This window comes from Helianthus annuus, unplaced genomic scaffold (assembly GCF_002127325.2).
Source record: "Helianthus annuus cultivar XRQ/B unplaced genomic scaffold, HanXRQr2.0-SUNRISE HanXRQChr00c001, whole genome shotgun sequence".
Classification (NCBI taxonomy): Eukaryota; Viridiplantae; Streptophyta; class Magnoliopsida; order Asterales; family Asteraceae; genus Helianthus; species Helianthus annuus.
The window spans coordinates 183,371-210,912 of NW_023395517.1; the positions used below are offsets into that span (position 1 = coordinate 183,371).

Sequence of the window (27,542 nt, forward strand, 5' to 3'; positions counted from 1 at the left end):
TTGGTCAAGAGATGAAGATGACAGAATTAATAGAGAGATGAGAGAGGAGAGAGAAGATGGGTAATTAAAAAGTCAGTGATTTAAATGAAGAGAGAGTGAGGATTTGACATTTGGGGTAAATGACCTAAATACCCTTTCTCTAATTGGTTGAGAGTGGTTCTCGCGGTTCTTACAACTGGGATGGTTTCTATTTTAGCGGCTCCATATATATATATATATATATATATATATATATATATATATATATATATATATAGGGGATGGATCATGAGAAAACTAGTTTAAATGAGAAAACCAAAAAACTAACTAAAAAACCTAAAAAATACCAATTTTTTTTTTTTTACAATTTTTTAAAGAAAAATCGCTACTTTTTATGTATGGAAAAAAATTTTCAAAAAAAAAAAAAAAAAAAAAAATTTGTTGTAGTGCACATGTGCACTAATACGGAAAGCCTAAACCACTTAACCCACCCCCCACCGACACCCCCCCAAAAACCTAAACCCCCCCCCCACCCCCCAAAACCTAAATTCACCCTCCCACCAAAAGCCTAACCCCCCACCCCCCAAAAACCTAAACCCCCCCACCCCCCAAAACCTAAAACTAAACCCTAAACATAAACCCGAAAAAAACCTAAACCCCCCACCCCACCCCCCCCCCTCAAAAAAAAAACCTAAATTCACCCTCCTACCAAAAGCCTAACCCCCCCCCCCAAAAAAAAAACCTAAAACCCCCCCCCCCCCCACACCCAAAAACCTAATCCTAATCCTAAACCTCCAAAAAAACTAACCCTAAAAGCTAAACTAGACTCAAAAAGCTAATTTTAAGCATGTAATGCAATTGTAGTACATGTTATATTGCACATGTGCACTACTATAATAATAGTGTTGAAAACAAGACGACACCATAAATCTTTTTTTATGTCATAAAAAATATGCTCGAATATACTTGAATGAAAGATAAGAAAATTTGTGATCTTATGGTGCCATTTTTGTTTTAAAATGATAACGTATGGAGAAATGGGAAATGTTTGAAAAGTTATATTTTTTTCCAATTTTACCACTCCTTCATTAAAAGTCCCCCCTCCTTTATTAAAAGTCTCCTTCCCCCTCCTTTTTAGTGGATTTTAGTTAGTTTTTCTAGTTTTCTCATATATAGGGGATGGATCATGAGAAAACTAGTTTAAATGAGAAAACCAAAAAACTAACTAAAAAAACCTAAAAAATACCAATTTTTTTTTTTACAATTTTTTAAAGAAAAATCGCTACTTTTTATGTATGGAAAAAAATTTTCAAAAAAAAAAAAAAAAAAAATTTGTTGTACTGCACATGTGCACTAATACGGAAAGCCTAAACCACTTAACCCACCCCCCACCGACACCCCCTAAAAACCTAAACCCCCCCCCACCCCCCAAAACCTAAATTCACCCTCCCACCAAAAGCCTAACCCCCCACCCCCCAAAACCTAAACCCCCCCACCCCCCAAAAACCTAAAACTAAACCCTAAACATAAACCCGAAAAAAACCTAAACCCCCCACCCCACCCCCCCCCTCAAAAAAAAAACCTAAATTCACCCTCCTACCAAAAGCCTAACCCCCCCCCCCCCCAAAAAAAAACCTAAACCCCCCCCCCCCCCCCACACCCAAAAACCTAATCCTAATCCTAAACCTCCAAAAAAACTAACCCTAAAAGCTAAACTAGACTCAAAAAGCTAATTTTAAGCATGTAATGCAATTGTAGTACATGTTATATTGCACATGTGCACTACTATAATAATAGTGTTGAAAACAAGACGACACCATAAATCTTTTTTTATGTCATAAAAAATATGCTCGAATATACTTGAATGAAAGATAAGAAAATTTGTGATCTTATGGTGCCATTTTTGTTTTAAAATGATAACGTATGGAGAAATGGGAAATGTTTGAAAAGTTATATTTTTTTCCAATTTTACCACTCCTTCATTAAAAGTCCCCCCTCCTTTATTAAAAGTCTCCTTCCCCCTCCTTTTTAGTGGATTTTAGTTAGTTTTCTAGTTTTCTCATTTATATCTAGTTTTCTCATGATCCTCTCCCTATATATATATATATATATAAGGGGACACTAAAATAAAACCACCCTCAGTTAAAAGAACCATGAGAACCACTTTCTAACCATTGATCTTTGAAGATAGATGGATGATATTAAAAGTTAAAAAAAACAATATTAAATTCTTTTTGTCTTATTATGTTTTTAATATTTTAATGTTGAAAGAACATTTTAGTAAATTTGCTTGTTTGGTCTTATTGCATATATTATTTTTATTACCTTTTTTGTCTTATTAAATTAATTGTTTTTATTAAAATCAGATTTTTAATTAAAAAACATTTTAAAATCTGATTTTTTTTACAAAAAACAATTTTTGTCAGGATTTTTTTTTTAAAAAAAAAACGTTTTTACGAGCCTTTTTATGCCTCGTTATTTACGCGCCATTTTTACACCCGGTTTTACGCGCCGTCTTTTTATGCCCGATTTTACGCGCTGTTTTTACGCCTCGTTTTACTCCCGTATTTACACGTCGTTTTATCACCCGGTTTTTTTACGCCCTGTTTTTATGCGCCGTTTTTTACCCCCTGTTTTTTACATGCTGTTTTTTACGCGACGTTTTTTTACGCCACGTTTTTTTCACACCATGTTTACGCTCCATTTTTTTTACACACACGTTTTTAAATTTTTTTTACAAAAACTTTTTTTTATGGTTATAGGATTTTTTTATACAAAAAACTTTTTTCACAAAAAAAAAAATTTACAATTTTTTTTAACAAAAACTTTTAAACAAAGAACAAAAATTTATACGAAAATTTTTTTATGGTTTTAACCTTTTTTTTTTTACAAAAACTTTTTTTACACACACGTTTTTTTAAACTTTTTTACGTTTTTTTATGAAAACTTTTTTTACGGTTTAAATTTTGTTTTATAAAAACTTTATTAACAAAATTTTTTGACAAAATTTTTTTTTATAAAAACTTTTTTTACAAAAGACAAAAATTTATACCAAAATTTTTTTACGGTTTTAACCTTTTCTTTTTAAAACCGTTTCTTTTTACAAAAACCTTTTTTTACACACACGTTTTTAAACTTTTTTTATCTTTTTTACAAAAACTTTTTTTACGGTTTTAAACTTTTTGTTTACAAAAACTTTTTTACAAGTTTTTTTATAAAAACTTTTTTATAAAATAACAAAAATTTATGAAGAGGAGAGAGAGATGATTTGATGTGAAGGGGGATAAATTGAAATAACTTTAAAAAGAGACTTTAAAGAAAACAGAGAGATGATTTGATGGTTTTGATTAAATGACTATATTACCGTTTTGGGTGTCATTAACTGATTGGTGGAGAGTGGTTCTCATAGTTCTCGCAATTAGGGGTGGTTCTTATTTTAACGCCCCCTATATGTGTATATATGTATATATATATATATATATATATATATATATATATATATGTGAAGAAATTAGGGCCAATAGGGTGATAGTTAATGTTGCCATCTTTATTTTCTAAAGCAATCAAAAATTTATTAACCACAAAAATATGCTTTTATATTTCTAAAATATTTAATTTTATTATTTGTAATTCTCTTTTTTCATTGTCACATGTTTGCAAGGGAAAAAACTTTGAACACTTGAAGATTTGGCTTGATGACATAAAGTTAGCCACAAGTAATTTTTCAGACAAATACAAACTTGGATCTAATGGATACTATACTTGGTACAAGGTAGATCTCAGCCATTTTGATAAAGAAAAACTTACTTCCGTAAAAGGGGAAAGTAGTAGTGAACTACCTAAGAGACACAACGAAGTATATATAAAACGCTTTTTTCCTAAAGATGATGAGCACGATGAAGATTTATTTTTTACAGAACTTGAAGTGCTTACTAGTGTTGAGCATGACAACATAGTCACTCTAATAGGCTTTTGTGTTGAAGGTTTTGAGATGATACTTGTCACCGAGAAATGTTCTAATGTACTCCAAGATTATTTGGGTAATGTTAGAATCATGCGTACTTTGACTTGGGAAAAACGTTTGAAAATTTGCATTGATCTTGCACATGCATTGAGTTACCTTCATTCTGAGATGGAAGAGAAAAAAATGATAATACATGGTAATATAAATTACGCTAGATTTGGGTGGGACGAGAATTTGGTGGCAAAGATTGATGACTTTGAGTTCGCAGTATTCCTTCCTCAAAATCAAAACGACGAAGTTCTGTGCAAAAGAACAGATTTTGTGTCAAAGTACCATGTGGATCCAGAGTATAAAAAGACTGGAAAGCTAAAAAGAGAGTCAGATGTGTATAGTTTTGGAGTTGTTTTGTTTGAAATTCTATGTGGAAGGTTTGCTTTCGACCAAAGTTACCTTAACGAGAGTGAGAAAGGGCTTGTTCATGTGGCAAGACAAAACTTCTGTAATGGAACAATAGAAGAGATTATAGATCCTATACTAAAGGAAGAAACCAATATAAAGAGTTATAATCCAAATAGAGGAGCCAACAAGGATTCTTTACATACATTTATAAAAGTTGCAAACCAGTGTGTGGCAGAGACTCAAGACCATCGCCCAGCAATGAAAGTTGTTCTCGACGAACTTAAGAAAGCATTGATCTTTCAGGTATGTCAGGTGTGTTTGTGTGTAGTCTTAATAATAGGGTGCATATATTCTTGTTAAATATGCATTTTTCAATTAAAATTAAAAAAAAAAAACAAATCTTAATTTTATAAATTCTTGTTATCCAATTTCTTTGATAGAACTATATGCATATTTCATTTCAATTGGACACGACATACGATATTGTATCTATCTTATGTTACTTTCATTTTCTCTTATACTTTGTGCTAGTACCAATTAAACATATAATTTATTGTTAAATTTATTTGATATTTTTATGGTATTATCTTTATACGTCAGTTGTCAACACCTTATCATTTATTATATTATCAATTTCTTTATTCAAATTTTTTTGAAAGGCAAAGAATCTTACGTATAAATCCACCCTGCTTGAGTCTATGTTCAAGGTCAACTCTTCGACCGGCATGAGACCGTGCTCCCTATGTACATGACCACCCTTCTCTGATTAAAGCTTCAATTCGTCCCTTCATCGAGATGTCACTTAAAAATGGCCCATTTGAGAATTGAACCTGGGTCCCCACTAAGGAGGACATGCCTTTTGACCACTGAACCAACAGTACTATTAGTTTCCTTATTGTTTTGTAGTTGTTTTAGCAAGTAGTTTTTCAACACCAATTTATAGCTTTAACAGAAATTTACAGTTTTGAGTAGTAAATATTCTCTCTCATGTCATTTCTTAAAGGAAAAGCGAGTACAACACACGGATAATGACCTAGTTGTCGACCAACTTGAGATAACACCTCCAGAACTACTTCCTGTAAGTCCTTTTTTTTTCACTTCACATTTTGTTTGAATTACTGGTTGATATTTATAACATGATAAACTTGGTGATAAAAAATAGTTCATTATATTATATTATATTATATTATATTATATTATATTATATATTATATTATATTATATTATATTATATTATATTATATTATATTATATTATATTATATTATATTATATTATATTATATTATTATATTATATTATATTATATTATATTATATTATATTATATTATATTATATTATATTATATTATATTATATTATATTATATTATATTATATTATATTATATTATATTATATTATATTATATTATATTATATTATATTATATTATATTATATTATATTATATATATTATATTATATTATATTATATTATATTATATTATATTATATTATATTATATTATATTATATTATATTATATTATATTATATTATATTATATTATATTATATTATATTATATTATATTATATTATAATATAATATAATACAATTATTATATTATATTATCCTACGTATACAAAAACAAGAAGGGAATAGTGCCAGGCAACTTGCCTTGCACTTCCCTATTGAACCACTTATTTTTAATTTAATTTTATTCTCAGTCTAAAATTACGGTTTCGTCCTTTATTTGAGATTACGTTTTTGCCCCTATTTCAAAATAAAATTATATTTTTGCCCTGGCTCAAAATTTACGCTTTTGCCCTCAGTTCAGAAACTCATTTCTAATTCTACTCCCAGTTTAAATTTACGGTTTCACCATCCGTCTAAAACTACGCTTTTGCCCCCCCCCCCCCCAAAAAAAAATAAAAATATGTTTTTGCCCCTAGCTCGAAATTACGATTTTGCCCCCAACTCAAAATTACGTTTTTGCCCACAGTTCAAAATAAAATCATGTTTTCCCCCATAGCTCAAAATTATGATTTTGCCTTCAATTTAAAATTATGATTTCGCCCCCAGTTCAAAATATTTTTACGATTTTGCCCTCTGTTCAAAATTATGATCTTGCTCCCATTTCAAGATTTACAATTTCTCCCCCAGTTAAAAATTATGATCTTGCTATCGGTTTACTTTTTTTTTTTTTGCAAAACTATAGTATCGTTTTATTTTGCTTGGTTGACTCAGTGTAACTTTTATTGTGTCAAACACTTGTCTAACACTCGCTCATTGGTCCTGACAAATTAGTATCTTACCCCAACTCAAAATTACATACATGTTACTGTTTTAATTTTTTTAGCAAAATTATGGTAGTGTTTTCGTTTAATTGGTTGTCTCGATGTATTTTTTTAGATCGTGTTATAAGTAGTATGTACAAGTAACCTAAATACTTATGAAACTAAGAAATATTTGATTTAACGCCCTGCAACGCGGACGGGCATACATGTAATTTTTATTCGTTCAGGCATGCATGCTACATGCTCATTTGTCCTGAAAAATTTCAATTTTGCTTAAAATTATAGTCTTTCCATCGTTTTAGTTTTTTTTAGTAAAGTATGATAGTGTTTTTGTTTTAATTTATTGACTCGATGTAATTTTTTTTAGATCGTGTTATGAGTAGTATGTACAAGTAACCGAAAGACAGACATACATGTTATGAAAGAGAAATATTCGGATTATCGCCCCGTAACGCGGGCGGGGCAAAAACTAGTATAATACAATTATGAACCATGGTGAATAGTGATTTGATTTTTTATTTTTCGTATAATAATAATAATAATATATTATATTATATATATTATATTATCTAAACACAACAAATACAAGAGTCGGCTTTAATAGTTCCATTGATTGGAGGATAGGCACGGAAAGGGGAATAGTGCCAGGCACCTGCTCGCACTTTCCTATTGGCCAAATTAATTTATGATTTTATCCCCGTTTTAAAATTGTGATTTTGCCGTCCGTTCAAAATTACGTTTTTGCCCCCAGTTAAAAATATATTTACTCTTTTGCCCCTAGCTTAAAATTACGATTTTGCCCTCGGTAGAAAAAAATACGATTTAACCCTCCGCCAAAATTATGGTTTTGCCCCAGTTCAAAATAAAAATATGTTTTCCCCTAGCTAAAAATTACGATTTTACAACAGTTTATTATTTTACACTCACTTTAAAATTACGTTTTTGGCCACCAGTTTAAGATTACGTTTCTCCCCACCCCCTCTAAAAATAAACATATGCTTTTGCCCACCACTCAAAATTACGATTTTACCCTCATTTCAAAAATACGTTTTCGTCCCAATTCAAATTAAAAAATATGGTTCTCCTTCAAAATTATGATTTTACCCCACTTGAAATAAATTTACGTTTTTGCTCCCAGCTAAAAATTTCAATTTTACCCGCGGTTCGATTTACCATTTTGCCTCGTTTAAATTTACAGTTTTGCCATTAGTTTTTTCCCCTTGAAATTATGATTTTTCCATCGGTTCAAAATTATGTTTTTACCCCCACATAAAAATAAATTTCGCTTTTGCTAATTTGCCATCGGTTCAAATTTACGATTTTGTCCCGTTTAAATTTACAGTTTTGCCATTAGGTTTTTTTCTCACAGCCAAGTTACGATTTTGCACTCAACTTAAATTTAAATTTTCTCCATCGTTTTGTTTGTTTTCCTGGTTACATTACAATTCTGCCCCCAGTGAAAATTACAGTCATGCCGGCAGCTGCCTGCGACTCCCTCATTGGTCCATTTAATTTACGATTTTATCCTGGATGAATAATATGATTTCTCCCCCAGTTCAGAATTACGTTTTTCTCATCGTTTTAGTTTTTTTAGCAAAACTATAAAAAAATTTAATTGGTTGACTCTGTTTAATTTTTTTCGGTATCGAGGAGCTGCCTAACACTCACTCATTAGTACTGAAAAATTACAGTTTTGCTCTGAGCAGAAAATTACGGTCTTATCATCGTTTTAGTTTTTTTTTTCTAACAAAATTATTGTTGTGTTTTTTTAATTGATTGAGAATTATTCGGTCATCGCCCCGCAACGCGGGCGGGGCAACTACTAGTTTACTTCTTATACATTTTCAAGATGGGGGAATAGTGCCAGGCAGCTGCCTGGCACTCCCCCCATTGGACCAACACGTTTTGTTATTTTATATCTATTTTAAAATTACGTCTTTGCTCCCAACTCAAAATAAAATTACGTTTTTTGTCCCTATCTCAAAATTACGATCTTGCCCTAAATTCAAAATTACGACTTTGCCTAGCACTCCCCCATTGGACCAACTAGTTTATTATTTTATATCCATTCTAAAATTACGCTTTTGCCCCTATTTAAAATTACGGTTTTGCCCCCAGCTCAAACTAAAATTACGATTCTGTCCCCAGCTCAAAATTACGATTTTTCCATCCATTCAAAATAAAATTGTGGTTTTGCCCTCAACTCCCTACCTTTTCGCCCCCAGTTCAAAATAAAATTTTGTTTTCCCCCCAGCTAAAAATTACGATTTTGCCTTCTGTTCAAAAATGTGCTTTTCCCCGTTTAAAAAATTGTGATTTCGCCCTCAATTCAAAATTACGTTTTTTCCCCGGTTCAAAATAAAATTATGTTTTTGGCCCCAACTCAAAATTACGATTTTGCCCTCGGTTCAAAATAAAATTGTGCTTTTGCCTCCAGCTTAAATATACGATTGTACCCTTAGTTCAAATTTATATTAGGCTGTTACCCCACGTTTAAAATTACGAATTTGCCCCTGTGAAAATTTACAACTGTGCCCCTGGTTTAAATTTATAGTACTGTCATTACTGTAGCTTTTGACAAATTACGATTTTACCCCAGTCAAAAAATACAACTTTCACTCAGTTAAAAATTATAATATTGCCATTGTTTTAGTTTTTTTTTCAAAACTATAAAAGTATTTTGTTTTAATTGATTGACTCGGTTTATTTGTTTTTCGTGTCAATGAGCTGCCTAACACTCGCTCATTATTCTGCCATCGCCCCGCAACACGGGCGGGGCGTCAACTAGTATAATACAATTATAAACCATGATGAATAGTGATTTGATTTTTTATTTTTTTGTATAATAATAATAATAATATAATAATAGACACAATTAGGAACCATGGTGAATAGTGATTTTTTTTGTTTTGTCTTTTTTGCTTTTTATTTTCTTTTTTGTCTTTTTCTATTTTTTTTCTTTTACCACTCAACTTTCAGCATTAACACTTATAGTCCCTTAACTTTTAATCGAGTTTTACATGTTTAATTTTTTTGTACACGTGTGTATAAATTTAAGTTGATTTAGGTATTGACGTAACTTTCTCCCGGAAATAAGTCTAGCCAAATGTAATATGTTCTTATTCTTATTATTATGTACATTTTGGGTTGGTCTACGTTTTAACGTAAGTTTTATTTTTATTTTTTTTCTGGAAATGAATTGGGTCAAATATAATACGTTTTTGTGCTTATTTTTATGTACGATTTTAGTTGGTCTAAATTTTGATGTAAAATTTTTTTTGGACGTCACAACAACACGCGAGGGTAATTTATTAGTTACATATAATACATTATATTATATTACGTATAATACAATTATGAACCATGGTGAATAGTGATTTGATTTTTCATTTTTAGTTTTTTGTTTTGTCTTTTTTTTTTTTTTTTTGCTTTTTATTTACTTTTTTGTCTTTGTGTTTTTTTTACACCTTAACTTTCAGCATTAATCCATCATTTATGGTCTAGTGGTCGGAAAGACTTGGGTTCTTCTTAGAGTCTCAAGTTCAATCCCCACTAGTGCCATATTTGGTGGATAAAGAAAATGAAGGCTATTTCTCCCAGACCTTAGGTCAAGAGTTCCAGCAAGAGCCACCCCTGGTTTTAGTCCAACGTGCGTTATGCCTGGGAGATTCTCTCTTGCGGCGGCGCAAGCCCCCACCAGTGGTAGCGGGTGGTATAGTTTGCTGGGGAACACCGTTAGCCAAACTCTGACGCAAGCGTGGGCCCAGTTAAGACAACATAGTCTAGCCAGAGTGGGGTTAGTGCCCTCTGGTTGGGAGGGTGTGAGATCTCTCTCTCAACTGTTAAAGATTCTCACCGTTCATAAAGAAAAACTTTCAGCATTAACACTTATAGTCCCTTATCTTTTAATCGAGTTTTACGTGTTTAATTTTTTTGTACATGTGTGTATAAATTTAAGTTGATTTAGGTTTCGGCGTAACTTTCTCCCGGAAATAAGTCTGGTCAAATATAATATGTTCTTACGCTTATTATTATGTACACTTTTGGTTGGTATAAGTTTTGACGTAAGTTTTATTTTTATTTTTCTGGAAATGAATTTGGTAAAATATAATACGTTTTCGTGCTTATTTTTATGTATGTTTTTATTTGGTCTACGTCTTAACGTAAATTTTTTTGAAACGTCAAGGCAACGTGCAGAGCACTTTACTAGTTATATTACATAAATAAACAGAGGTTTTTCCCAAACTAGTGTATTTACAAAACGTATTTACCTTTTTTGGTACTTTGAAAAGTATTTACCTAAATGGGTATTTTTCTAATTGGTTTGTGTCTCTCCTAATCTAATTGGTTAAAGCCTAAATTAATTATTCCTAAATAAAACATGGTGATTTTGTTCAATAAACTTAATTTTATAAATTATTATATTCTTTTAGCTTATGTTTTTTATAGTGATTTTGTTCAATAAACTTACTTTTGTAATTTATTATTATTTTTTTAGGTTACATTTTTTAGTTAATATATGTATGTTTTCAATTTGTAATAAAAATATTTCAAGTTTGAAAGTAAAAATTTATGTATTTAGCTGTTATTCTAAGAACAACAAACTTATTTAATTATTTACTTAATTAAGGATACCTAAAAAATTATGTATTTAGCTTGTTCTAAGTTTTTTTTCTTATCGTACGTTTTTGTAAATTGAAGTTCACCGTAGTTGTGTTTATCATTTTGTATATCTCGGTTTTTTTAATTTTTAATTTGTAATAAAAATACCTTTAAGTTAAATATATGTAGTTTGGCTTTTATCTTAGTAATAAAAAAAACTATTTAACCATTTACTCAATTTATTAAGAGAGTAATCTTTCTCTCTTTACTATTTTGTGTATTAAATAATTGCTTTCATTGTGCTTTTACGTTTTCGTAATTGTGTTTTTTTAATGTAGTGTATAATTGTCCAACGTAAGTGTAGTTCGACTTTGTTATAATTGTTCTTCGACTCTGTTAATAAGTAACGACTAAATAAGTTTTTAATCTTAGAATAAAAGTCCAGGCTAAATACATAATTTTTACTTTTAAACTTAAAGTATTTTTATGATAAATTAAAAACAGACATATATTAATTATAATTAAAAAAACGTAAGATAAAAAAATATAATCAATTACGAAAAAGTCAGTTTATTTAATAAAAATAGTTTGTTTAATTTAGGTATCATTAATTTAAGATTTGACCAATTAGATTAGGAGAGAGACAAACCAATTAGAAAAGGATCCATTTAAGTAAATACTTTTCAAAGTACCCAAAAATTTAAATATTTTTTTGTAAATACACTACTTTGGTAGATGGTTTTTATGGTAATATCTTTATACACCAGCTGTCAACACCTTATGATCTATTATATTATCAATTTCTTCATTGTTTTGTAGTTTTTTAGCAAGTAGTTTTTGAACACCAATTTATAACTTTTATCACGAATTTACTAGTTTGAGTAGTAAATCTATTTTCTCTCTCATGTTATTTCTTAAAGGAGAAACAAATACAAAACATGGATAATGACCAAGTTGTCGACCAACTTGATATAGCACCTCAAGAACTTCATGCAAGTCCTTCCTTTTTTTATTTATATTTTCACTTCACCTTTTTTGAATTATGAGTAGATACTTATGAAATGATAAACTTAGACCGGAGGGTATGGGGCCGGCCTTGGCCCGACCGTCGCCCAGCAGACGGTCTCGACGGGCCTCTCCTCCACACACCAAGCTATACATACATACATACATACATACATACATACATACATACATACATACATACATACATACATACATACTACATACATACATACATACATACATACATACATACATACATACATACATACATACATACATACATACATACATACATACATACATACATACATACATACATACATACATACATACATACATACATACATACATACATACATACATACATACATACATACATACATACATACATACATACATACATACATACATACATACATACATACATACATACATACATACATACATACATACATACATACATACATACATACATACATACATACATACATACATACATACATACATACATACATACATACATACATACATACATACATACATACATACATACATACATACATACATACATACATACATACATACATACATACATACATACATACATACATACATACATACATACATACATACATACATACATACATACATACATACATACATACATACATACATACATACATACATACATACATACATACATACATACATACATACATACATACATACATACATACATACATACATACATACATACATACATACATACATACATACATACATACATACATACATACATACATACATACATACATACATACATACATACATACATACATACATACATACATACATACATACATACATACATACATACATACATACATACATACATACATACATACATACATACATACATACATACATACATACATACATACATACATACATACATACATACATACATACATACATACATACATACATACATACATACATACATACATACATACATACATACATACATACATACATACATACATACATACATACATACATACATACATACATACATACATACATACATACATACATACATACATACATACATACATACATACATACATACATACATACATACATACATACATACATACATACATACATACATACATACATACATACATACATACATACATACATACATACATACATAGACCTGTACTCTACCCCCTTGGTCCATCCCCTTTATGCCCATCCTTACTTACGGTGACGTGGCGGCCCATCCTCCATCACCATACCTTCTAGTCTTAGTGATAAGAAATAGTTAATAATGAATCCATGTGCATCCTCCATCACCATACCTTCTAGTCTTAGTGGAGACAACTCAATAGTCGTCTTCTATCCTAAGTAGTTAATACGGTAAATATCAGATATTGGTGAGGACCAATATTAGAGATATCGGTTATTATGGTGAGATATTGGTAATTTTAATATCATGCTAAATTTATATATATAGCAATTTAACACTAACAATTCAGTATACTCTCATACCAATAAATAATTTAACCTTTTCCAACTTAGAAAACGTTAACAATTGTAGCAAGTAGGAAGTGACTAAGACTTAAAACATTAAAATTTAACAATAACAACTAACAATTAAGACTCAAAACACTAATATCAACAATAAGTAGAAAGACGAATGGTAGAAATAAAGGTTATATATCGGTCAAATACCGATATTGCCAATATTATCGGTAATATTCTGACTAATATTTTTCACTGATAGTTCGATAGGGGACCGATAACTGATATTAACTACATAACTTCTTTCTACAAGTGAACATATAATCCAAATCCCACACCACGAAGACGATAGCACACACGATTTTAGAAAGTTTTCAAAGGTATATTTTAATTAAATATATTTCTCAAAAGTTTATTTAGTTGTTTTATCTCAAATAAAAGGAAGACACCATAACCAATTTCAAAAGCAACATAAGATGTAATAAAAGAGAATAAAGGTAACAGCAAAAGAAGTGTGAACATCCATAACCCGATATCACACCCTCATTATCTGCGAAAACCACGGTGATCACTTCATGTTAAGAAAAGACCAGACAATAAAAAGAAAATTACTATTAGAATTGAAATATTTAAAACTATATTGTTTTTCAAACTCAACCAAACAAAGTAAAAAAAAAAAAAAACAACTCAAAATAAATAAAACTCACTAATAATAAATAAATAAAACTCAAAATAAATATTGTTTTTCAAACTTGTTCCAATAACTCAAAATCAATAAAACTCATTGATTGATATCAATGCATCCTATATGATGTTGTCATGAATCCTGAGTGTGGTTACCTGAAACATGTAGAATTAAGAATGGTTACCTAGCTGATGGGACTATAGCTCAATTGGTATTGGAAGGAAAGTGAAGATTCTGGTTTGAGGCTATAGGTCTCAAATTCGAATCTGATCCCACCGGATTTTACTACAGTGAGCTTTTGGACGGCATGTTTTCCCGGAACCGGTGATAGTGGACAACCTAGCGCTTGTCTGTGGTCGCAGACGTATGAGGTTGCATTTTGCCAATGGGTTACCTCAGGTAGCCGAGCATTTATTTCGTTGGCCGTTTAAAGAAAGCATGGTTACCTAAAAACTCATTAATTGATATCTAGCCATCCTATATAATTAAGGTTTATTATTATGCTGGTTAATTGGGACGGTTCGCCCATGCATGTTCCATAACCTTATATGAAATTTTCTTTAAAAACTAATTTTCATTTTATGTCATATCCTGGACGAATTCTCGCCATCCAATTTCTTTGATAGAATGTATATGAATATTCCATTTCAATTGGACAAGGCATACGGTATTGTATCTATCTTCTGTAATATCCTTTTCTCTTATACTTTATGCTAGTACCAAATTAGACATGTAATTTACTATTATAAATTCATTTGATGGTATTTATGGTATTATCTTTATACGCCAAATGTCTTCATTGTTTGTAGTTTCTTTTGCAAGTAGTTTTTCAACACCAATTTATAGCATTTATCAGAAATTTACAGTTTTGAGTAGTAAATCTTTTTTCTCTCTCGTGTTATTTCTTAAAGGAAAAGCGAGTACAAAACACCGATAATGACCAAGTTGTCGACCAACTTGAGATAGCACCTCCAGAACTACTTCCTGTAAGTCCTTCCTTTTGTTTTTTTTTTTCACTTCACTTTTTGTTTAAATTATGAGTAGATATTTATAAAATGATAAACTTAGTGATAAAAAGTAGTTAGTATAAAATTATGTGAATTCTAATATATAACTATTATATTACATAAATAAGTATGGTAGATTGTTATTAAGGACTTTACTTGATCAAATTCGGAATTATATACAAATTGAATTGAATTGAATGAATTGGCAACACCAGAGTGCCTTTTTTTTTTATAAAAATCAAATTCAGCCACGTGCAAACTAATTATTTTTGGTTTTCAAAAGTGGGCTAAAGAAATGGCGGGGAGAGGTGAGATACAAAGAGGAAAAAGAAGTTCTTAACTTAAGTAAGATTGCTGAAGAAATAGAAAAGAAAGCGGATAGTGGTGTTTTAAGCAAAGAAGAAAAAAAGTTGAGGGTTGAAACCAGGAAAAAAATCGTTCTCTTGGAAAAAAAGAAGTGTCAAGATTTACACCAAAAGGCAAGAGTTAATTGGATTAAAGATGGAGACGAGAATTCCGCATACTTCCACGGGGTTATCAATGTGAATAAATCCAGGAACAGGATTAATGGGTTATCCTTTAATGGGGTGTGGATTATGGAGCCAAATTTATTAAAAGAAGAAATTCGGAAATGGTTCAAAAAACAGTTTGCTGAACCAATGCGGAGACGACCGGATTTTGATGGATCTGGGCTGCCGAAAATCAGTAATTTAAGGGCGTGTGAGTTGACGAGGATGTTTTCTGAAGAGGAAGTGAAAAAAGCCATTTGGGGGTGTAATGGTGGGAAAGCCCCGGGCCCTGATGGGTTCTCTATGAAATTCTTTAAGAAATACTGGGAGTTTTTAAAACCGGCGGTTATGAGGATGTTCAGCGAATTTCATGTCACTGGCAATTTAAGCTTAGGATGCAATGCCTCTTTTGTTGCTCTTATTCCTAAAGTTCCGGATCGCCAATATATTGCTGATTTTAGACCAATTTCTTTGGTTGGGTCCTTGTATAAAATGATCGCGAAAGTTCTCGCTCTCAGATTGAAAAAATGCCTGAGTGAGATTATTGCTCCTACGCAGTCGGCGTTTGTGGGAGGTAGGAACATCTTGGATAGTGCTTTAATTGTCAGTGAAGTGGTTGCGTGGGCCAAGAAGAGTAAAGCGAAAGTGATGATTTTTAAAGTGGACTTTCAAAGGGCCTACGATTCTATCAACTGGAAGTGTTTATTGAATATGTTGCGGTACATGGACTTCCCGGCGAAATGGATATCTTGGGTGAACGACTGTCTTAGATCGGGTCGTGGGTCGGTTTTAGTAAATGGGGCGCCCACGGGCGAGTTTGCTTTTAAGCGGGGCCTTAGACAAGGAGACCCGTTGGCTCCTTCTTTATTTATAATAGTGATGGAGATTGTTAATCTGTTTATACAAAGGGCGGTGAGTATTGGTTTGTTCCATGGGTTGAAACTCCCGAATGATGGCCCGATGATAACTCATCTTTGTTACGCGGACGATGTTCTCTTCATCGGGGAATGGTCGGAGCATAACATTGTGAGTATTAATCGTCTTTTGAGATGTATTTACCTTGTGTCGGGGTTAAGAGTTAATTATAAAAAATGTAGATTGTTTGGAGTTGGAGTTGATGAAATGGAGGTTACGGAGATGGCAAACCGTCTCCATTGTGAAGCTGGGAGTTTCCCCTTTATGTACTTAGGGATCCCCATCGGTGCCAACATGAAATTGTCGAAACATTGGCAAGTGGTGATTGACAAGGTCCAAAGAAAATTAACCGCGTGGAAGGCGAAAACTTTGTCCTTTGCGGGGAGAGTAACTTTGGTGAAATCAGTGTTAGGTAGTATGCCTTCTTACTATCTCTCCCTTTTTTCTGCCCCGAAAAGCATGATTAAGAAATTAGAAAGGCTTCGGAGGGATTTTGTTTGGGGGAAGAAAGGTAATAGTAATAAGATGAGGTGGGTGCGTTGGGATGTCATGACCAAGACGAAAAAATGTGGGGGCCTCGGTATTGGGAGCATTTCGGATTTCAGTGTTGCTATGATTTCCAAATGGTGGTGGCGCTACAAAGATAATCCGAATCAGTTGTGGGCTGCAGTAGTGAAGTCGATCCATAAAAATAGGGTGGACAACAAATTGGTGCCAGTAAAAAAAGCGATTCCAGGCGTGTGGAAAGACATAGCTTCTGTGGACGAGGATCTTAAGAAACACGGTATTGATATTAATAATAAACTCAAAGTAGACATCGGTAATGGGGCCAATGTGAGATTCTGGAAAGAAGCTTGGATTGGGGATGGGCCGCTTAATGACAGGTACCCAGATCTTTTTAATCTAGCTAAATATAAAGATGTTCGGGTCGTGGATAATGTAGAGAGGATTGGATCTCTTTTGAATTGGAAATGGGACTGGTTTAGGGGACCTAACTCAGATGAAGAATGGAGGCAACTGGGCCATTTGATGGGCCTGCTAAAGTCGGCCGCCCTTAAAGATAATAAGGTGGACTGTTGGTCTTGGAGCAACAATGAGGGTGCAAAATTCTCGACTAAAGGGGTTAAAAATGATATGATGGAGGCGGACATTAATTCTCAGCAGGAGGATCAGTTTCGGTGGAATTCTTGGGCCCCTATCAAATGCAATTATCTTCTTTGGAGAGCTGTTTCGGGTAGGGTGGCAGCAAAAAAAAGTCTTGAGCACAGGGGAATTTGCATTAATAACCTGAGCTGTGATAGATGCGGTTATGGTACGGAAGACTCGGATCATATATTTGCGGGTTGCATCTGGGCTCGGAGTGCGTGGTGGCAGGTTGCCGTATGGATGCGAATCCCCCCTCCCGTTGATGTTAACAGCTTGAAAGAGGTTGTGAAGATTATGACAAGCAACACGGGGTTGGCAAGGTGGAAGCGTATAGTGTATACGGTCGTTCTGGCTACTGTTTGGAGGTTATGGAATGTCAGAAACCTAACCTGATGGTTTTTGAAGGGGTGTTTGTTCCGCTAAAGAGAATCATCGACTCGATTAAAGAAGACGCTTTCGTATGGATTTCTCACAGATCTAAGCTGCCAAATCGGGACTGGGATAAATGGATTGATTTTAATGTTGTAAACCTCCTGTAATGTTTCCTTTCTGTTTCGTTTGTTTTGTCGTTTTGCTTCCTTGTCCCGCTTTGTTTTCAGCTCCTTGCTGGCTCTTTTTATATATATAAAAAGTGTGTTGCCGTTCAAAAAAAAGAATAAATAGCCAAATTGAAACCAGCAGTCCAGCACAGCTGGTTAGGCCGTTAGGTAGTTGGGTGTTTATATGAATCCACGTGCATCAAAATTCAAAACGTCCCTCCTCTCTCTTTTCTTCTTTATACATACATATATATATATATATATATATATATATATATTGAGGCCCGTCCCCACATCCATCCCCTTTAATCTCATCTTCCCACCCACTTACGTAAACGCCTACATAACGAATCATCCTTTGAGGACTACACTCCTGCACATCCCATAGTCTAATCTAAATGCTCTCGGGCGAGTGTAATAACATAAAAAGTGGAGATGGCATGAACTTCTCAAAACTTCATGGATGGCAGTCTTGTAATTGGTGCCACAACAGAATGCCTAGCATGCCTCTACACAGAGCTAACTTGATAGTCGTCTTCTATCTACAATATCCAACCCCACATCAAGAAGAAAGTCAGATGATAGCACACACCATTTTAGAAAGTTACCACGGGTATATTTTAATTAAATATATTTCTCAAAAGTTTATTTAGTGGTTCAATATCAAACAACTAGTAGTATACCTGTGGATAGGTTTTAGTGTCATAATGACAAAAGTTTTTATTTATATTTATTCATCAAATGAATTTATATTAAGATTGGAGACAATTTCAATAATTTAGATTGCCTTGTCTTTAAACCATTTGACTATTAAAACACAGATAGTCAACTCAACGGAAATAAAACATCAAGTAACAATGTATGGTAAACAAAAGCGAAAATGTGTGAAATATTTCATAATGACACAAGTATTTGTCTGTATTTTATTATAACATAAACATTATTTATTAAAAAAAGCCAAAATATGTTGAATGTTTCATAAAAGGGTTCATATTTTCATCCATATAGAAATTTGGCCTGTAATAATCCTTATAATATAGCTTCAACATTACCAGTCATTTAATTCTTCATTTCAACTCTAATCAAACGACATCATCATCAACATACTTAGTAAATCCCACCAATAACAAAGCTAAGGTAGGGTCTAAGAAGGGTAGATGTAGACAACCTTAAACTTGTAAACTCTTCATGGTTAATAATTTTTTTTATCAAAAACACCTAGGTATTTGATCCACTTACCCTTAAACATGTAAACTCTTCATGGATTGTTGTATCAATCAATAGTCTTCCTGCCTCCAAGTTTATTCACAAAAAAGTCACACCAAAATAGTCACCAAAATAAATATAGAAAACCACAATATGTATTTAAATGATATATAAAATTCCGTCATTTAATACTTTTCCAAAAGAGTAAACTGCAATTTTACCCCCTTGGGTTTACGCCAATTGGCACTCTGACCCCCTCTAACGAAATAATTGCAATCCCCCCCAACGTTGTTGTTATGTAGCACATTTACCCCCTGGCGTCAATTATGTTAACAGATCTGTTAACTTTAATGTGAAATGCCTATCTTACCCTTTAATATTACCCCCAACGTTCTTGTTATGTCGCATAATTACCCCCCACTGGTAAATTACTAAATTGTCCTTTCTTATTACCCCATATACTTTGTTGTAAGAAACAATATTACCCACTGCAGTAACCAAAACCCTTTCCCGCCTAAACCACCATCAGCCGCCATCACCCACCTCCACCACCATCAGCCGCCACCACCATCAGCCGCCACCACCCATATATATTACTAATCCCGACATGATATGCTAGTTAAATAAATCATCCTCGTGAAGAATATCTAATCGATCACAACCTTAGTTATAAATCCTTAGAAACCTGGGTAAACTACTATTAACACTCTCATGGTGACCAAACCATCTCTAATACCAAAGATTAAGATATTCGATTATTATAAACCCCTGCTCTTAATAATCAACCCATTGATAGCTTATGATGCATCATCATGCCACATAAAAGAAGCTATGTTGCAACACTTGCAGAACCAATCGAAAACACATCAACGCCATTAATAAACTCACATATTGATTCAATTCATATTGATTTAAAAGTTGTAACATAAAGGTTTCTGTAACTAGCACTAAAACCAACCCAAAACCAACATAAAATCTTTACAAGGTAATCATAAAACTATCACTTTTACCATAGACAAAACCAACTTTATTACGCCTAAACCACCATCAGCCGCCTAAACCACCATTAGCCGCCATCACCCACCTCCACCACCATCAGCCGCCACCTGCAAACATTAACTCAAATGAAACAGAACTACGAAACTAACTAAACTAAAACATCACAGCCTACTACAAAAACCATGACTTACCTGCAAAAACCATCATACAACTGTGTTTCACACCTTATCTCATATAATAATCCACACCAGAATCAAAGATTTGCAAAAGGGATGTAATATGTTAATCTGAACATTAAAATTAGTCAAACATGTAAGCATAATCATGAACAGATGCAAAAAGATCAATCAATTTTAACATCCCAGTGAAGATTGAAGAACACCCAATACATCATTATAATGATAACAGTTGAAAATCAAAATCTTTTGTAAACCGATGATACCTTCACCGGAAAAATCGATGATACCTTCACTCATCTAACTCCAGAAAACAAAACAAAAACAATTTTGATGATACCTTCACCGGAAAAATCGATGATGTTGTCGCTGAAGTGATGATGTTCAGTCGACGACGGAGACGGTGGAGGAGACGGTGGGGGTTTGTGGCGGAGGAGATATCGCCAGAACCCTAAGTCTAAGCTCTTCAGCTGCTTTCCACAACCGCTTACTAACATCTCTCCGTCCAGTACACACCTTCGCCGCAGACAACAACGCCGACGGCGACAACCGCCGCATCACCTCCCATAAACAACTCACCGGACGAAGAAGAAGAAGATGAACAATGGTGGGGGTGTTGGTCAGCTGAAGAAGAAGAAGAAGGTGTGTTATAAATAATAATAATAATAATAATAATAATAATAATAATAGTAATAATAATAATAAATATGGGATAAGATTACCAAAATACCCTTGCCTATAACAGTTAAAACCGTTGACTGACGGCAGGGGGTAATATTGCGACATAACATCAACGTTGTGTCACACCCCGATAAATTAGAGCTGGCGTGACTGCACTGGTATCTTCATTGCACAGCGGAAGCAAATAAGCTAAGACTTCTAGAAATCGACGCCCGCTAAGTGCTCGAAATCCCATGGGTTCTCCTATTCCAACCGTTCCGTAGTTTGAAAAATTTAACCTGAGAAAGAACATGCGAAAAGGTCAACATAAAGTTGAGCGAGTTCATAGGCACTCCAAAAGCCTAATTAAGTTAATCTACGTCTTAAACACTATTTATTATCGTCCTAATGTTTGATAATCGCGTAAGTAGAAGGCGTTAATCACCGGTTGTCACACGTTGGGGGGAGGGGGATTGCAATTATTTCGTTAGAGGAGGTCAGAGTGCCAATTGGACTAAACCCAGGAGGTAAAATTACAGTTTACTCTTTCCAAAATGATTTTAGTCATTATTGACATTCACGGTTATGAAAGTTGTAAGTAGTTAGTTTGATTCCAAGAATTAGAAGAGCACAAAATTGCACACAATACACGCATTGTATTAAATCCCATTAATTTTTTACTTTTGAGAAAAAAGAATTTCATGGTTTGATTTGTGCGGTGATATTTACTTTTGTCTTAAGCAAGTTTAAAAAAGGGATAATTGCATATTTCTTCTTAAAAAACTGTTTAAAGGCGTATTACCCAACTTAAAATTAAAATTGCATATATCCTGTTCCTTAACTATTAAAATTGCATATATCCCCTTCCTTAACTAATAAAATTGCAAATTTACCCATTTTGATTTATTTTATTCAAAACAAGTTATATAATGACTTTTTACCTTTATTTTTTCTATAAAAAACAAATACATTCATTTTTACTAGTCTTTGTGGATTTTTCACAATTCTTTAAAAAAAATACATATTATTCATTTTTACTAAAACTTAAACACTGAAATAAACAGCTAAACTAGTAAAAATCTACAAAAACTAGTAGAAATGAATAAATATGTACCTTTTTAAGTTTTAGTAAAAATAAGGGTAAAAAAGTAATTATCTAACTTGTTTTTAATGAAATAAATCAAAATGGGTAAATTTGTAATTTCATTAGTTAAAGAAGGGGATATATGCAATTTTAATAGTTAAAAAAGGGGATATATACAATTTTAATTTTAAGATAGGTAAATACGCAATTAAGCAGTTTTTTAAAAAGAAATATGCAATTTTCCCTTGAACCTAACCCACCCATCATGCCGTATATATATATAGATTCTGTTGTTATTATTTCCAAATTTCACTTTGAAATATCTACCCAATTTTAGCAATGCCCTCCGGTGATAAGGCAACTTTCAACACTATAATAAGACTATGTGTAATGGGCATTATAAGGGCATGAAAAGTTTTGATAATGCCCTCAACACCATCCCCTTGGGCATTATAAGGGCATGAAGAGGGTGGGGCATTTCTATAATAATGCCCAAAGAGAAGAAAAATAATGGAAAGTAATAAATGAAATGGGCATTAACCATTACACCTTTTTTAAAAGGGCATTATGATGATGATGTGATGAAAAATGCCCCTTATTGGGCATTAACCATTACCTATGGTCTAAGAAATTACAAATTGAAAACACAACGCTATAATTAGGAAATTTTTCAAAGAACCATGCCTTAATCAGAAAAGAAAACCCGAATGTACATGAATTTACAAGCACAAGCTACTACAAAGAACGTGTAATTCAAAGAATACATTTTGGTTTCTTAAAGCAACAGTATGTATGATATGATACACATCATGCCAGAAGAAAGAAGTTTATGTTGCTCATATCAATAGCTATCTTAGAGATGACAAATTTTTGAAGCATAGATTGTGTTCTAACCCCCCCCCCCCCCCCCCCCCCCCCCCCCCCCCCCCCCCCAACCAGTGAAGGCTCTACAATAGCCCAAAAGTCTTGATTTCCGCCAAAAAATTAAACAAACACCTAAGAAGTTGCATGTTATAATGTATGACGACAACTTTAGTTTTCCCAAATGGCTTAAGAAAGCAAAACTTGGAATAATATATCATTCACTGATTGTCAAATATATAAGATTACGATACAACATGAACATCAAGTAAACGTTTTTTAATGACTTCCGAAAAGTTACACTTTCTGTACTATAAAGAAAAAAAACTCAGATCTCAAAGAAAAATTGAGGATAGCTTATTTAAAGGAATATTGGATTTTAATAATTCCAACTATTCGTCGTTGGCCGTCAACAGCCTCAACTTCAAAAATAACCACTGTGAGTCCCAACTATTAACATATTGGCCTCCAATGGACCTTGACTAACAGAACCCGCCGTTAGTCTCCGCAACGTTTTTGGTGAAACTCATTTTTGGCCGGAAAGCTTAACATTTTCATCCCAAACCTCTTTGTAACGTTATAAGAGACGTTTATGAACCTTTTTCTAGTAAAAGCCCCAATTATTGAAGTCGCCGGAAAACTTCTTTTTCGCCGGAAACTTCTTTTTGGCTGGAAAACCCAACTTTTTTGCCGGAAAACTCATCATTTTCGTTCCAAACCTCTTCGTAACCTTAGATCGGACCTTTAGAAACCTTTTTCTAACCAAAAACGATTTTCCGACGACCGAAGACTAACGGCGTTATGGTTCTGTTACTCAGGGTCCGTTGGTGGCTAATATGTCAATAGTTGAGACTGCCGGTGGCAATACTAAAAGAAGTGCGAACATCCATACCTAATGTCACACTCTCACCATGTGTGAAAACTACGATGGTGACTTAATGTTAGGGAGGGAACAAGACAATAAATGAAAATTAAAATTGAAATATTTAAAATTATATTGTTTTTCAAACTCAACCAAACAAACTAAAACACTAAAAGAAACAACTTGTTCAAAAACTTAAAATAAATAAACTCACTAATTGATATCTAGGCATCCTATATGATCTTGTCTCGAATCCTAAGAATAGTTACCTTAAACATGTAGAATTAAGCATGGTTACCGGGAACCAGTGATTTTGGGCCTTGGTAACTTAGTGCTATCTGTGATTGCGGGCGTATAGAGTTATTTGTTGTGATTGGGTTACCCTGGGTCACCGGACATTTATTTCGTTAGTCTCGTTAAAAAAATATGGGTACCCAAAAATTCATTAATTGATGTTTAGGCATCCTATATAAATATGGTTTATTACTATGTTGGTTAATTGGGGAGAGGGGGTGCCTACCAAGTCACTACCTTTGTTCGCCCAGCGTATTCCATAACTTTATTTGCATTTTTCATTGAAAAATAAAATCTTCATTTTATATGCATATTTCGTTTCAATCAAACAAAAGGAAGACACCATAACCAATATTTAAGACAATATAACACTAATAACCAATATTTAAGACAATATAACACTGAAAGTAGTGTGAACATTCATAACCCAATATCACATCTACACCGATTGAAGAAACCACAGTGGTGACTTCATATTTGGGAGAAATCAACACTAAATAGAAAATTACTATTAAAATTTGAATATATAAAATCATATTGTTTCTTAAACTCAACCAAACAAACTAAAAGAAAAACTTGTTCAAATGACTCAAAATAAAATAAAACTCATTATGTCTCTAGGCATCCTATATGATCTTGTCTCGAATCCTTAAGCATGGTTACCTGAAATATGTAGAAAATTTGTCAACTAAAATAGTTGGTGAGAACATAAGTTTATAATAACAAATCTTTGTAAAATACGTTTATACAATTCAACAAGTGTTTGTGTGTGTATGTGTGTATATATATGTATATGGGATGGGTTAAAATAAGAACCACCTTGAGTTGTAAAGAACCATGAGAACTAGGTCATCCAAAAGGTTTTTCGAATTTTTTTTCTCAAAAGTCATAAAAAATTACTTGTTCAGCAAAAAAAATGTCGCATACCCACATTTAGATGAGGCGTAATAAAATATTTATTTTCGTACAAAATTTACACTAGCGCGTAAAAAAAACTTCCATCGGAAAACTACCGACTCGACAATTTTTTTTTTACTTTTTTTTACAGATGTGTTTATAATATTTTCTACGTTTGTGCAAAAAGAATTTAGCCCAACTCGCATGGAAAGAAAAAGTTCTCACAGTTCTCACGATATTTGAACCAAACCCTATATATTATAATTGTAATTACACATTGGAATAATGGATTTTAATAATCCAAACTTTCACCCATTGGCCGGCAACGGACCCAACTTAAAAAATAACCGGTGGTGGTCCCAACTTTTCGTATATTGTAAACCAATGAACTTTTACCAAAAAAACCTTAATTTCTTTTTGTCTCCTTATCCTTTTCGGTTTAGTAAAGGTCCATTGGTTTACATTATACGAAAAAGTTGCCGAAAAGGATAAGGAGACAAAAAGAAATTAAGGTTTTTATTAGTAAAAGTCCATTGGTTTACAATATACGAAAAGTTGGGACCACCACCGGTTATTTTTGAAGTTGGGTCCATTGCCGGCCAATGGGTGAAAGTTTGGATTATTAAAATCCATTTTGCCTTACACATTATATAGCATACACATCTAACGTCTACGGTTTCAATCACCATGGTTGGGTTTATCAATCACATTTTTATCTTATCATTCTACTTTTTCCCTCTCTCTCTCTCTCTCTCTCTCTCTTTTTTTTTTTTTTTTTTTTTTTTTTTTTTGCATTGGAGGAAGAAATTTAAGACTACAAAGATTAAAGGGCAAAAGGATTTATCACATTCAATTTAATTTTGTTTTTAAATGCTTTAATTTTCTTTCTATAACTGCGCTTGGCTACTTTTAAACAAAAAGTTGAACCTTAGTCAAGGTGCGCTCTTTTATTAGCATTTAATCATATTATATTTTCAACACAAAATTACACAATCAATCTATATGCATTCCAAATTGTAAACTATACTTTTTGGTTTAAAAAGTGCCAAGATCAATCTTTTGCTTTTAATATTTTGTTGCGGGGATCAACCTTTGAGGCAACCACCATTAACATTCTTGGTTAGACCATGGGGTATGGTAGGGCTTGGGTTGGGCATTGGTTAACACGTGGAATGGGGTGACATACATGAGTAAACCCACAAGAACACACGGTATGGTGGGGCGGGGGTTTAGGGGGCGTGGGTTTGGTGGGCTTGTGGGCTGACCGGCTGTGCTGACCGGCTGGACAGACCCAATATGATTTAAAACACAAATTTAATTTTTTTAATATTTTTAAATAAAGAATATTACAAAAAAGAAAATTACAAAAAAAAAATCCTAACTTTTATATTTGTTTTTTATCTCTTCTCTCAACGCCAAGACTATTTCTAACTCGTCACCCTCTAGGTGATCAATCGGCTGGGATAGAATTTTCAAATCATCCCGTCTTTGTTTCAGGGAATCTCTAGCGACATCTCTAGCTTCTTTGCTCCTTCGTATTTCGGCCCTTTGTTGTTGGAATACGTTGAATGTATCCAACTTGCATAAAATGTCATCCAACTGGTCGCTGTATATTCCCCTACGCGAGCCAGAACTCCCAGCTGAAGGCGATGTCGTTTGTTTTTGAGCACGCCTTCTTGAGGCATTTCTTCCATACTCATGCCGGTTTGGGCTTGGCGAATCATCCAAAAGGTCCTCAAACTCTTGATCTCGTGCATCAGATTGGGCTTGGGACGAGGCCCTTGACCTTTTACTAGACGAGTTAGTTTCGCTACCAGTGGGGATAGTCGCCCACTTTGGATGGAATTTACAAATCTCCCAACAATGAATGAAACGGAAGTCGGTGTTCATATTTGATTTGAATGCATTTACTGCATTTGTCAAAACGTCGGCTTCGGTTTCACCACTTTTAGG

The 27,542-nt window shown here is 33.1% G+C and overlaps 1 protein-coding gene across 1 annotated transcript in view; it reads left to right on the plus strand.

Moving 5' to 3' along the window:
- LOC110888994 overlaps positions 1-27,542 on the plus strand; it is a 37,373-nt gene that overhangs the window by 139 nt on the left and 9,692 nt on the right. The window contains exons 2-4 of the mRNA XM_035987203.1: positions 3,641-4,645; positions 5,346-5,420; positions 15,346-15,420. Of these exons, the coding sequence (XP_035843096.1) occupies positions 3,641-4,645; positions 5,346-5,420; positions 15,346-15,420 (1,155 nt within the window). The remainder of the gene's footprint in view (positions 1-3,640; positions 4,646-5,345; positions 5,421-15,345; positions 15,421-27,542) is intronic.